Source organism: Myripristis murdjan, chromosome 16 (assembly GCF_902150065.1).
Source record: "Myripristis murdjan chromosome 16, fMyrMur1.1, whole genome shotgun sequence".
Classification (NCBI taxonomy): Eukaryota; Metazoa; Chordata; class Actinopteri; order Holocentriformes; family Holocentridae; genus Myripristis; species Myripristis murdjan.
Window position 1 is genome coordinate 13958546 of NC_043995.1, and position 14526 is coordinate 13973071.

The window sequence follows — 14526 nt, forward strand, 5'->3', positions numbered from 1 at the left end:
AAACAAACAAATGTATGGAGATTGATCCATAGTTCCTCTTCCACCAATTTCAGGATGGTGGACAGCAACAGTGAGACTGAGATGTAAGCACTTAGGAAGCCCTGCAAATATGGGGAAGCTTCCACTCTGAAGAAAGAGAGAGACTGAGAGAGAGAGAGCTTTCGTTTGAATCCTTAACGTATGGGAGAAAGTGCGTCTGAGGCAAGAAAAATGAAAGCGATGGAGCAGTAGAGAATAAAGTGTGAGAGGTTATGTAGAGGACGAAGCAGGCTGACCTGACCTGGCATGGTGCGGCGTGGTGGGTTGCAATGAGGCTTCACCCACCCAGGGCTCCATCCCGCCTGAGCTGAACACAATCAGGCCTCAACGGCGAACCGACTGCAGGTTACCATGACAACCCGGAGGCACTGCCTGCATGGGACAAAGGCTGGCAGGTCCCGTCAGTGTGTGTATGCGAGTGTGTGCGTGTGTGTGTGTACGTGTACATGATTGAGAGAGATAGAGAGCGAGAGAGAGAGAGTGAGTGATGTGTGGCAGAGCAGGCGAGGCCCTCCTGGGGCCCTCATTCGTTTGTCTCTCGCTGAGACTGCAGGAGCCCTGCTGCAGCAGAGAGGGAGGAGGAGGAGGAGCAGGAGGAGGAGGAGGAGGAGGAGGAGGAAGGGGCGGAGGGGAAGAAAGGCAGCTGATGTGGAAAGAGAGGATGATAAAAAAGAGACACAGGAAAAGGTGTCGAACGAGGGAAAGAAGCAAAAATGAAAGGGGGAGCGAGATAAAAAACAATGAATTCGGTGTTGGCTGTGGATTGGTCACAGTCCATTCAGACATTTGGTCGACCTTTAATACGTCAAACACTGCCGATTGGATTGTGGCGCACTTCATTAAATACAAAATGATGCATCTCACCACTGTGCTCTCACATTTTTGAAATTACATTGACAAAAGTGGGGTGCAACAACTACAGGTCAGAATTTAAAATTTTCAAAATAAGTTCAATGCAAAACAACCACAACTTGCTCCCGTACTCACATTAAAGCTTTGCTGTTTATTGGGTCAACGTTTCAGTCAATCGACCTGCCATCAGCACCACCCATTTCAGGAGAATGTGCACGTTGATCAAGCCTTAAAAACAAGCTCAATGAGATTTGGTTCATATGTCCACCCATTCTCACCCTCTCTACAAATTTACCTCTAGGACTACTGATAGATGCCATATTATGGTCAAAGTTCCTGGGTCTTGCTTTTGGAAGAGGGTACTGGGAGCAAAGCAACTTCCCTAACTCTTGTGGGTTCACATTCTGCCACATCCCAGGAGGAGAAGATGTCTAGTCATTCTGTGTGACTGATAACAAAGAAAACGAAACAAAACAAAGACAGTTTACTGAAGTACAGTTTCCTGATTCCTCAAAAGGGTTCCTGTTTTCTGGGGACAGTTCCTGCAGTGGTAAAAGGGAGTTACGGGATATATAGGCCCAGGACCCCATGAATCCATCATTTGTACAATCAGCAAAAAAGGAGGCCATCAATTCCAGAAGACTTTCAGACAGTGCTTCTGGCCACACAGTGTGCACTGACATTGTTCTATGACAAACTTGAAACACTGGTCCTTTTCACGTTTCATCGTTCACAGACACACAAACAGGTTCACTGTTGACTTGTGACATTGAGTCTTATGGAAAGAGTGAGACAGAGTGATATAGAATAGGAAACATCCACCAAAACATTGAAATGTGGGGTTTGACTTGAAACTTGAAACTTCTTGATTTGATGATTTGATTGACTTGAGGACTCTCCATGCCTCTCGGATCCCTCCTGTCTAAACTGTCCTAAACTATAGCTTAATCCATGACCAAAATGTAACTTTGCCTTCCCTCTCCCTCATCAGGTGTGGATTACACAAACAAGGACCTGAGGAGAAACTATGTGAGTGTCATCCCTGTTGTGGAATGAGCAGCTTCTTTGCCAGTGTCTTCATTTGTGGTTCAGTTGTATTTTACCAGGCTATATCCTGACCTGGATGCTATTTGGTAGCCCAGTATAATTTGCCGGGATTTTCAATATACTGAAATCTGCGTATTGATTTTACCTTAAAATGCAAAGTGCTATATTACTTAAAACCTGAGACAATAAAACATTCATATAGTGATAAAGCCTTTTTATTATGTTTGGCTGGAGTTGCACAGCGGAGCTATAAAACATATGGATGTGGAGTGGCAGGGCTACTTGCTCCCGCCTTGTCATTTATAATCCAATAGGCAGATCGCAGCACACAGGCCAACTTGTACTTTGTCAGAGCAGATTGTGTGGCATGGGCAAAACCAGAGAGAGAGAGAGGGAGAGAGGTACATAATTGCTCTTGTACAATATGTTCCCAAGACATCTTCTTCTTCTTATGCCTGTACACACTGGCAAACATTATTCATTCAGACATGTTTACTTTTACACACTTGCTCACATTCACATGCCTAATACATACTGTACACAAACGTGCACAGACACACACACACACACACACACACACACACTGTCATCTCAGTGACGGCGATCACCCTCGGACAGAGAAAGCATGTCGACAGGCTAATTCAAGTGCCAATATCGAGACTTTTTTGTGGGATTCTTTCTTCATCTTCCCTCCTGCATCATTCTCATGCTGTGGCATTGTGTGTTACATCGTTTTGCATCGTGCTCCATTTGTTTTCTGTCTGTCTACTAGGAGGCCTTTGCCAGCTTCGATCTGCGTGGCTCACATGGTCTGTCTCACGATCCTATGCCTCTCAGAAATGAGGAGAACAGGTAATGCTTGATGTGCTTTGTTTCTTTTCCAGGGGAAGACACTTAATGTAATAAATCTACAGAATGAGCCCTTTAAGCATTCAAGCATTTTTTCAACCTCACGTCCATATTGCCTTAATGCTTTCCTGTTATAATGAAAAACTTAGTAAACTACACCATAGAAAGCACAATATTCTACATTTTGTCTCATTCATGTATCCTTTATTAATATTCGCATTTACTGTCACAGTGTCAGTGACCAAGACTAAAGAGGTAGTGGAGGGTAAACCCACCTAAACTTGCCTTGTTAGGCTGACATAAAACTTTATCCTACTAGATATCCTATGTCAAATTAGTTATGTCAAATTGATGCAATTTGACATAACTATTTCTATAACTATATTGTTTTGAACCTATATCAAATGGATATTTAAGTCATGATTTTCACTGAGGGTGTCCCAGTTTTCATTTAAATGCCTTATTTGCATCAGTTTTCTGTGTTGGGCCAACTCATCCTATCAACATCATTTTACTATCAAAATGTTTGCTCTTTGAAGTTAAAAAAAAAAAAAAAAAAAAAAAAAATCATTCAGTTTAATTAATTTTAAATGAATGAAAATTTTAAATGAAAAAGTGGTGGTTTGCCTTTGGTGATTACTAAATGGAGTTTAAAGTTCAACCACCATTTTATTTACAACCGCTTACTGATGAACTGACGTCTTCCAGTCTCCAGCACTGTACTCAGTCCTGCCGTCATCTGCACCCTTTTAAGATCTGGCTGTATGTAATTGCTTGTCTCAGCTTATTCAGGGATGTGCTGAGGGCAACACATCCAAAAAGTGGAAAATCACGTCCCTTCGTATTTTTTCTCAGTATGTGGCTAACATCTTATTCCCTCTCTATTGCAGCCATGGCACCCGGTGTGCAGGGGAAGTTGCCATGGAGGCCAACAACTCCTACTGCGGCGTTGGCATCGCCTTCAATGCCAGGATCGGAGGTAAGGGGAGCATGCAACCTTACAGAGATAGAGCTAGAGGGAGGTGCATTGTGGGTGTACTGCAGTGCCCAGGCCTGTGGCATGGCATGAAAAAATAGCCGTTTTCAAAAATAGTCTGAACGTCTTGCTAATCCCTTAACTAAAACTACTACTAAACAGTTTATGACAGTGCAAACAAAATGATAAAAATTTCGATAATTTCCAAGTGGAATATGTTTGAAGCAGTTTTAAACATTATGACCAACGGTGTAATTTATCTGAGAGGGGGTGGCGTCATATAATCTGTAGCCTTTGTTCACTGTCCCCTCTGTGCCACTGGCCAGAATACAGTCTGTAAGCATGAAGGACCGACTCATTTTAAAGGCAGTGATTCCAGTGGGAAACATGCAATTTGTGACTGCACCTTGGGTCCAATCTCATTCAGCTTTACAGGAGATCCTGTTTATCTCAGGAAACATTTGCTCAAAATTTACTTTTTTGATCACTCAGACAAAGTCATTTGTTGACTCATGTTATGTAATGCATCACTTTAAAGATCTGAATGCAATAATCAATAATCTATGAAAAAAAAAACTCTTCATCTCTTCCATTTTGCCTGTTTTATTCATGTGGGACCTTTTTTTGAGACTAAAAATGCATTCACAAGCAGGAAGACATTGATACTAAATCAAAGTGGTTTGTGTCCTCTTTGATTCTCATGGGAATGAAAATAATTTTGTGGCTTGTTTGTTGTAAACCTAAGTATTGTGGACAATAATAGACAGTGAAAACCAGGAACCTGTGGGTGGGCTTTTATTTTGGACAGTTTAACTCTCTGTATAATTTTTTTTTTTTAATTGTTAGGGGCCAATTTGGTTGCAATTTTCTAGTTTTTTTTTTTTTTCTTTTTGTGGTAATTAAAATTTAAATATGTAATTCCAGTAATTTTAGATATAAGTGTTTTTTGTTGTAGTTTTTGTTGTTTGTTTGTTTTACAGCCTTTACAGTCTTTCTTCTTCTTTTTTTTTTTTAGTGTCTTGTTTATTTTGTCAGGTTATTTGGTCATGGCTTTTGTTTCCTTATGTTTTTGAAAGACATTAAGTGAATTTGCTCAGATTTCATAGAGTTTAGCATGCTGTTTCCCTGAATTTATAGTGCTGTTAGTCTGGTAGTCTAATTGGCACATGAATAGGCATCAAAACTTCCAGGTCTTGTGATGAGGAAGCAGTGAAACCTTGTTATCCTTGGTCGGTTGACGCTGGTGTTTCGGTTTTAGGTAGTCACAACAAAAAGCTGAAATCTTTCTTAAGTGAGAGAGCGTACTGTAACTTTGCATATACATGTATAGCAGTGTTTGTGTGTGTTTGTGTGTGTGTTACTGACTGTTACTGAGCCATGCTGACACTTTCCAGCTCATTTTTAGTGTGAACTCCAGTAGTGGCTTTTTTAGTGTTGGCTGTAACACAGGCTGGGGATGAATGAGCCAAACACACATGATGCTTGTTTTCAGTTGTGAAATCAAAGATCTTTACTGGCTACACTAAGACCGCTATACACCACAAGTTAATGGGTAGTACAAAACACTCCACGGCACTTATCTCTGCCCCTCAAAACCAATTTCATATGACGGGATCATCGACATGAAACATGGACTGTAAAAAGAGGAATCCACCGGCTGAACCCTGACTCTTGAACCCTGCTCTGTGATCTTTAACCTTAGACCTGGTTTCATTTATCAGAGGCCGATGAGAGCCTCTTGTAGAATTGACAGGGAGAGGGGAAAAAATCAAGAGGTGAGAACAGGAATCTATTTTCCCTGTTAGCCTTGCTGTTACCTAGCTACCTCTATTTTATCAGGATTCATAAACACAATCTGCTACACAGGAGATGAAAGGGCAAGATCCAAAGCAAAGATGCATGTTGAACTGCTGGGTGCTGTTCTCTTCTATGCTGGCTGCCTGACAAGTAAGATGTGATTGAGCGTAACTTTTACCTCCTTGTGTACTTCTGCTTTGGAAATTTACTCGGAATTCCCAGGGCGTTCATTTACATTAAGCAGCCGAGCTTTGAGGATATCTCTGAATGTACGCGGCAGATGAACACGATGAATCAACAGAAAGGAACCCAATTAAGCCTGATGAATCAGCTCGAATGGACGCATTTCAAAAAATGTATGTTTGTCACATAAGCCTTGTCAGTAACACTTTATTTGAAACGCATTGTGAAGCCTTACAACTAAATTATAAGCCCATTGGAGGCATAGACGCATAAACATTTCATCCAATTTAATCATCAGACATCAGATTATGTAAGGCAATTTAACATTAAGTCATTAGCTATACAGTTACCCCATAAAGTGATCAAACCCCTTATCTTATATTACATCACACTAGCTATAATAATTATCATGCACTCAACAATGTGTAATGGCCTTATGATGTCTTATAATTCCTGAGTAAGACTTAAAGTAAACTTTTACTGCACTGTCATTGTATCAAATGGCATGATTGAGAGTCCATATTGTATTGATATGCAAGGAATAACATAAGGGCATATGATTATGTCCAACTTCTAGCACCCCCAGGACGCACATGGCATTCCAATTTGCAGCGTATTTATTTTTTGCTCAGTCTTTCCACAAGCCTGCATCTGAACTCTGACCTCTGTGACCTTTTCGATCTGTGCAGGTATCCGCCTGCTGGACGGCTCTGTCACCGACGCCATGGAGGCCACGGCTCTGACCTTCAACATCCACTTCATCGACATCTACGTCTGCTGCTGGGGCCCACGGGACGACGGGGCTGAGATGGGAGGGCCGGGCAGCCTGACAGAGCAAGCCCTCCGGCTAGGAACTCGCAAGGCACGGCTTTCATCTCCCAGTTCACTCTCTGTTTGTCTGTCAGATGTAAAGGAGACAGTAAAACTGTCAGAGGAGTTGAGACTGAAAGGACAAAATGTGGAGTTCTGAGGTGACATGGCTGGATTTTGTTGAAAATTTCCCTATTTTTGTATAGTACTTACAAAAATAATGCTTGTGGCAAGTGATGCAGATTAGAGGGTGATTTTTAAATATTGACCAGCATTATGCAAACAGTATAAAATAATTTTCGTCTATATTGTTCCTTCAACTTTAGTCATCTTTCCAGGTGGACTGAAGGCATGTTTGGGCTTTCTTACTCAAACTTTGATGATTTCGTATGCTGGCATAGTGGCGCGGCTTGGTGGAAAATCAGGCCATGGGGTTTTCCTCTTTTCAGTACTTTCATCTGAGGTCTTACATTTAAACACCATGTGCCTTTAGTTGTAGGGGTGCCAGTCTGTTTCAATGCAACTGGTTTGTGATTTGATTGAAGAACAATTTGTCTTTTTGGGCAATTCAGTTTGGGTTTGAAAACCGTGATCTGAGTCAGTAATTCAGTTCAGTATTTTTAGCCAAATTTTTGTATCTCAGTAATAAACCCATGCAGTAAGCCTATTGTTTTACTCTGATATGTGAAGAAAATCAGATAATAGAATTACTGAACAGATCACCACTTAAGGTCAATTTTTTAAGAATAATGAATGAATTGATTGAAAGCATTTTGTATTGATTCAGATCAAAGTCAGAGTGATTCATTCAATTTATTTCTTTTAGCAGATTGATGCAGATGAATAGACAGAATTTATAACTGACACATCAGCACAATGAATGACACCTCTGATTTATACATATTTCTTTAGGGTGAGATTTGAATTTGAAAGTTGTCCTTGGGCCATTAATTGTATTTAAAAAAAAGTAAATAAAATGTTCCCACTATTTTATGCAACCTTGATACACAAGACGGCTTTGGCAATAACTAAATTTTGTGATTTGTAGCCATGGAAATGCATTTGACAAATAAAAAATTAGGTAAGTTGGCACAGCTGGTCTAGTGAATGGCAGAAATTAACTTCAAAACAGTGTCTTTACATAATCTGAAATATCTGTAAAATGTCTGTCCAGCACATCCTCCCAGAAATGTCAGACCGGTTGTGGCTTCCATGTATTAGGAGCCTATTGTGTGTATGACCATTATAATAACCATTATTACCAGAAGTTATTATGATATTGCCAAGTACTTCTCTTTGTTTCTCATATTAAGAGGAAGGCATGAAATATGGCCAACATGAGCTGACAACTGATGTAAAAGCACTTTCATATTTTGACAGTTTTGACAGCTGGATGGAAACATAGCTGATGAAATCCACGTCTTAATTTGTACTTTCCAGTCTGATGTCCTCCTCTCTGTGCTCGCAGGGCCGAGGTGGGAAGGGCAGCATCTTTGTATGGGCGGCAGGTAATGGTGGGATGCACAGTGACCACTGCGGTGCAGACGGCTATGTCAGCTCTATCTACAGCATCGCCATCGGCGCTGTCACTCATACGGGGAAGCCCGCCTACTTTGGAGAGCCGTGTCCCGGAGTGATGGCCGTCACTGTGACAGGGACAAGCGACACAGGCTCACTACCTCTGGTCAGTGTGTGTGTGTGTGTGTGTGTGTGTATGTGTGTGTGGTGACTAACACAGTGAAACAGTCTAACAACATTGTTTATAGCACTGAAAATATTTTCTGGATCAAGTGTAGGGGAAATGCCAAGCTTTGAGTGTGTTAGTGTGATGTATATTTCAGAAAGATAAATCAGTGTTTGGATGCTTAGGTAGCTGGTCTGTCTTAGACACTATAGGTTCTGTGTGCGTGTGTGTGTGTGTGTGTGTGTGTGTGTGCCAGCAGCCCTGCTCTTTAGCTCCTGTGAGCTGTGAGAAGCCTGTTAAAGAGCAGCCGCTGGTGTGATATTTATAGAGGCCTGCCAGCTGACCTAGGTGACTGCTGGGCACACTCACACACACACATGCAGGCAAATGAGTGTTAATTGGAGGTGAAGAGTGGCTGAAGTGGCTGAGAAAGGGAGAGGAAGAAGGTAAGGTGTTGATGGCAGAGGTGTGACAGTGAAAAGCCAGGAAAAAGAGGTGTGCCAATTTCAAGGCTACAGAAACAAAAAGGCCAATTTTATCAGTGTGATATCGCTTCTGCAGGGATTTCTCCTGCCTTCTGCCTCCTGCCACCAAGTGATACAGAACCTGGATGTCAGCCAACTGGATCAGACTAGCATGTGTCTATATCTGTTTAAAGGTGTTACGATACAAGTAGAATTTTCTAAATTGATATCACTGTAAAATGCTGTTGATGCAATGATAGTTGTTAATGATAGAATAACGGCAACTGTTGCTGTTACAAATCTCTGCCCAGTCTGGTAATTCCTCTGGCTTGATTCCCCGCAAGATCTTTTTCTTTCCAAGCCTCCCACCTCCTCCTGCCCAGCATTTCAAGAGAATTGTGGAATAGTCTGCTTCTATAGAAACACACTCACATAGGCTCTGAATTTGAATTTAAAATAACTTGGAGATGACTGCCTTAATAATGTTTTAAGTAAAATGGGTTGTTTTACAGCATGATCTTTTTTAGGATATGAATAATTAAAGCTACATTGGGAAAGATAATTGTGTAAAAACACACTCATTTTATCAGTTTAAAGCACAAAGTGGGGCTGCAACAAAGAAGAATATCCCATCTCCATTACTTGTAACCTTGTTCAATTGGACCTATTGGCCAAATGCAATTCTGATGTTGGGTGTGAACATTTGTCCACCCTCAGGAAGTGACAAATGAGTTGGCAATGGGTTGGCAGTATAATATACATTTCCATTTAGTCCTTATCTTGTTTTGGCCTACCTTGCCTTCAGCTGAGATTTTTTTCTCTAATCCTTGTACTTAATCCAATACTTGTTTTAATCTTGTTTTCTTTTCTTTTTTTTGTTGCATTTTAGTTTCTTTCTGTCCACATAGTATTTTCTTACTGTATTTATATATATTTTTTGTTTTTTATGTACAACTATCAGACAACTAATATTCATATGTTCTATCATTGTGTGTATTTTTTCCCATGGATCCTAGGAAGACTAGAAATGTGGTTACTTCATGACAAAGCAGAGTGTGGCCATCAAATTTGTAACCAACAGATTTTTTACTTCTTCAAAAGGGAAACCAGTGATACTGTGGTGCATTGTTTTATGTTCAAAAACATGTTACCAGTCACTGTTGTTGTCTGGAGGCTTTAATTAATTTGTTTTGAGGAATCAGAAGATGGTGACTTTTAGTATCCCACCCCAACATCCTGTTTCAAACAGAAATATGAGAATTTATGGAAGCAAAATGCCATTTATTTAAAAATATATGTAAATACATGTTGTAATTTATGCTGTCTGTGTGTTCTGCAGGTGACACTGACCAACCTGGGGGATGGCTGTGTCACATACTTTGCTGGGACGTCCAGTGCTGCTCCCATTGCTGCAGGGATTCTAGCGCTTGTCTTAGAGGCTAAGTGAGTGTCTTTTTGCTACTCATGCTGTAAATCAATAATGCAGCAATAATAATAAATGTGTTACGTCAGTGACTCCTGAAGGGAAATCCTCCTTTCTTGTGCCCCCGTCTACAATGAGGCCAGATATCAGGGTCAAAAATAGAATGGAGTACTGGAACTTTAAAGGATTGTGTGTCTTGCTTGAGGATGTTAAATAGTACAGGGGCTTGAACCCAGGGTGTTTCTTGTTGACAGGTGATCTAAGCTTGTTTGTGGCATTCACTCTGATTTCTTGTCTGATGGCATTTTTAAAGAGGCCAGAGGTAGCTTCTATTTCACACAACTGGTATTGTTAGTGCTGGTGTCTCTCCAGAGTAAAGCCACTTTTTGAATAAATCCTATCACTTCCAGTTGTAAGGAGGGCGCTCTTGTTTTGCTGAAGAGGATAAACAAGTTTAAAGTGATTTTTCCGTCTTTCATTCCTCCCAGCATTGACCATTATGAGAAACGTTTGGCTCTATATGCACTGGAGGAAGCGCCCTCTTTTTGTGTTGTGCCATAAATCAATATCTGTAAAGCACTTCAGCAGATTTCCTCTGAAGGATTTGGTTGTGTTGAGGTTGGGAAAGACCAATCTTATCACTGATACTGAAGTCGTAAGTGAAGTTAATGTGGCTTTTTTTTTTTTTTTTAAATAATAAAATGCTACATACAGTATAGGCATAGGCGAAGTTTGCGGGGGGGGGGGGGGGGGGGGGGGGGGGGGGGGGGGGGGGATTGCCCCCCCCTAGTGTCTGAAATTTGTCACTACATTGAGTCAAAAATAGGTCCACTATTTTTTTTTTTCCTGTATACATATCTATAAACATTTAAGCAATGCAATAAAATAAGATTATTTTCAGAAATAAATCTGAATTACATTATGTTTGGTATTGTAATAAATAAAATAATAATTTTAAAAAAAGTTTGCCCCCCCCCAGCGCAAATTTCAAACTCCGCCTATGAGTATAGGATCTTTGACCTCTTTTTCTATCCTCACCTTTTCCTCTTCTATACATTTGTTTTTGCATCTGTTCTTATGTAGACTGTCTCCCTTTTCGACTAGCTTTCTATCTATCTTCATCTAAAGCTCGCTCCCTATTTTTTCCTCTCCCTCTTTTGTCCCTCTGCTCTTTTCTTGCCCTCCCTTTTTTCTTCGTCCCTCTTTACTCGCCAGCTGTCGGTGTGGCCTCGGGCCTGGTGTTTTGTGGCAGTATCAGTGGCGTCTCCGCCTCCCTCATGTTATGGATGGTACTAGAGGCCGGCTTTACCGCTCCGGCTGTCATGCCACGTCGTCCCAGTCTCACTTGCTTGGCTGTAAAATGAAGCGCGGGTCCCCTGGGCGAGGCGACTCCCAGGACATTACTGTTAAAGGCTTTGCCGTGACCTGCTGCCACCGACTAAACTATATATCACCACGCACGCTCAACCAGCCGGCATTCTGCTCACGTCTTAATGGAGCTCGATTCTCTCTTGCTCTCTTTCTCTCTTTGTGTATGTCTTCCCAGGTCTCTCGCTCTTTGTCTGTTTCTCTCGCTTGCTCTCTCTGTTTCTCACTCTCTCTCCTTGAACACACACACACACACACACAAACACACACACATTCTGTCACAATCTCCTTCTTCCACACACACACACACACACATGCAAACCTGTACTTTTTCTTTTGCTCTCCGTCCATCAGGAAGTGACTGTACGCCCACAAGCACTCAGGCACCAACAGGCTCATACATACCAGTCATGTTCACATAAACATACAGTGCTTACTTACAGACAGTAAGTAAGGCTCAACCGATGCTTAGGCAGTAAATTGAAACTGCCGACAGTCAATATTTTGTAATGATGTTCAATAACTTTAAATGCTACATTTTTTATGCCAAAAAATACCAACAAATACTTAATGCTTCCCTGACAGTTTTATTCTCGGCAGTGCAGAAAAACTGTAAACATCATTTAGACCATGCAATATTAAAATCCCCCATTGACACCCATAAGAAAATAATAGTACACATGTTTATTCGTGCTTGTGTGTCAAATCTATTCAAAAATTGCCAGTGAAGGTTAACCTCCTCAACTACACTGCCCACCCCTGGGTGGGTTTGTTGTTGTTGTGCAGCTGAGATTTGTTCACAGAAGTTTCCACAGAACTTCATTTAAATTTCTCCATGCTAAAGATACCAAATATGTCCTGCTTAATCACAGGGAAATGTGTATAAAATGATGCACAAGACATCTAGATATTTTCTAATTGATGTAATGGTGCAGCCATAAAACAATGTCATCTTGGGTGTCAATATTACACTCAGTATGTTTTTTTTTTTTTTTTCTTATTTTCATGCAACATAACAGGGAGTTTAAAGGATAACCACAGGGGTTAAGGGCTTCCCATTGACAATCAGAGCGATATTCATTGATTACACAATGCACATGTAAATAATTAAACTGCATCATATTTGTCTTATCAAAGGTGAAACCGACTGCAGATTTAATTTAAAAAGGCCAATACTGACACAATATACATAAGCACACTGATTCTCTATTGTTTCAATATTTATGCTGCTCAGGCACTCACATACACAAACACCTACACTTGTACACTACTACTACAGCTTCAGTGTTGCTCGTATATTTGCACCTATTTCCAGCCTCATTCAGATGCATGTTCTCTGTATTTCTATTTGTCATGTGTAGTCATTCGATTACAGATCTGATCTCACTGTCAGCGTGTCCCCACTGCTGTATCATCTCCACCTCCAGCTTCTTTTCACGTAACTGCAGTCTCCAGAATTGCAGTTTTTTTGTGTGACTGATGAAAAATGTTTAAAATTTGCTTGCAATTTTTTTTCTTTTTCTTTGTTGATTTGCCTTAAAAGTGAGCATATTGGCAAAAATTGCAAAAGTTGTAATAACCTGCTGCTTGCTAGACTGTTGATGAAATTGCACCAATTTTGGAAACAAATCATCCCTGTCATTTTCTGGAACGATGTGAAGGGTTTTCTGCAGGGAATAGTTGATACTGAAAAATCTGGTGCTATTGCAAAATGGCAGATTCCTGGAGGGTCTGTCTAACACTCACTGTGGGCTCACAGTGTGTTGTTGTCTATGCTATCGAGCTAGCCCTCAGTCTCTCTGTCCTAACAGTGTCAGGGTGTTGTTCCCTGTCTGTCTGTCTGCCTGCATGTTGGCCTCTCTGTCTGTTTTTCCATCTGTCTCCATTCATCCGTCTTGATGCCTGTCCAACCGACCGGCAGGGTAATCAGTCCTTCAGTCGTTCAGTTTGTCAGTCTTTCTGTCTTTTAATCTCTGACTGTTTGTTCATTTTATCATTGTGTCAGCTTCTCAGTCAGTTTATCTGTCTTTGTCTCTCTCTATCCATCCATCTATGTATTTGTCTATCCATTTGCCCAGTAGGAGCTATGGAGTCTGTTATACTGCAGTCCCACCTCGTATTTTGGGGTCTGCACACATGCATATGTCTGTCCACCCATCATACATGCTGAGGTAATGGAGGGATCGAAGGTCTAATTCTTAACCCCAGTGGCCTGGTGGTGCGATTGAATGTCAGATTGTGAACTACAACCAGCAGTTCTCTTCATTTAACCACGCAGAGGAAATGTATAAATACAAATGATCTCCTTAGCTATTTAGTGATGAGAACACAGACACCAACATCATCCCCTGGTGCTCATTGTTAGCACTAACATATGCTTACTGATAACAGGCCACTACCATTATCCAAAATAACAGTAATAAAAAGTTGTTTGTATTTTTTACTATTAAATGGCCTGTAGATTCATAAATTCTTAAGATGAAATATCACGACCGTTAACAGCCGTGGTTTATACTTGGAACTGTTTAAAGTGTGAGTGGTTGCTAACTGAACACAGTCTTTGACACAAAATTGAAACATAGCTATATTATTTAAATTGCTTGATTTCAGAGCTGCTAAAATTTCTCGTTTTCTCACCTTGAAGATACTACTGTGTTGCTGTCACTCAGCATATTGCGGGCCAATTCTGCATGCTTGGTTTCTCAAAGCAACATTTATGGGTGCTGTCAGGGGATAGATTTTGTGTTGTAGAAGGGGGGCATTGAATTTTTCATATGTATATAAAATATGTTAGTGTTTTGGTATTTGCAAAAAGGTGTTTGTGTTTTGTGTATTTATATTTATCATTGCCTATATATTGATGTGTATCTCATGTATCTACTGTATTTGCAGCTCTTTTTCACCACCGTCATGTTATTTGGCTGATTACTGTTCAGTGTTTTAGCAAATGTGGTATGGAGGCATCTGTTTATTTATGCTGCAGGTTGACCGAGGTGAAACAAACGCTGACGATGGCTTAGTGCTGAATCATGTC

At 40.7% G+C, this 14526-nt stretch overlaps 1 protein-coding gene across 3 annotated transcripts in view; it reads left to right on the plus strand.

Moving 5' to 3' along the window:
* LOC115373244 (PC3-like endoprotease variant B) overlaps positions 1–14526 on the plus strand; it is a 173905-nt gene that overhangs the window by 94085 nt on the left and 65294 nt on the right. For all 3 annotated transcript variants that reach the window (XM_030071531.1, XM_030071532.1, XM_030071533.1), the window contains 6 exons: positions 1883–1920; positions 2711–2790; positions 3678–3766; positions 6433–6605; positions 8022–8237; positions 10041–10144. In XM_030071531.1, coding sequence (XP_029927391.1) covers positions 1883–1920; positions 2711–2790; positions 3678–3766; positions 6433–6605; positions 8022–8237; positions 10041–10144 — 700 coding nt within the window. The remainder of the gene's footprint in view (positions 1–1882; positions 1921–2710; positions 2791–3677; positions 3767–6432; positions 6606–8021; positions 8238–10040; positions 10145–14526) is intronic.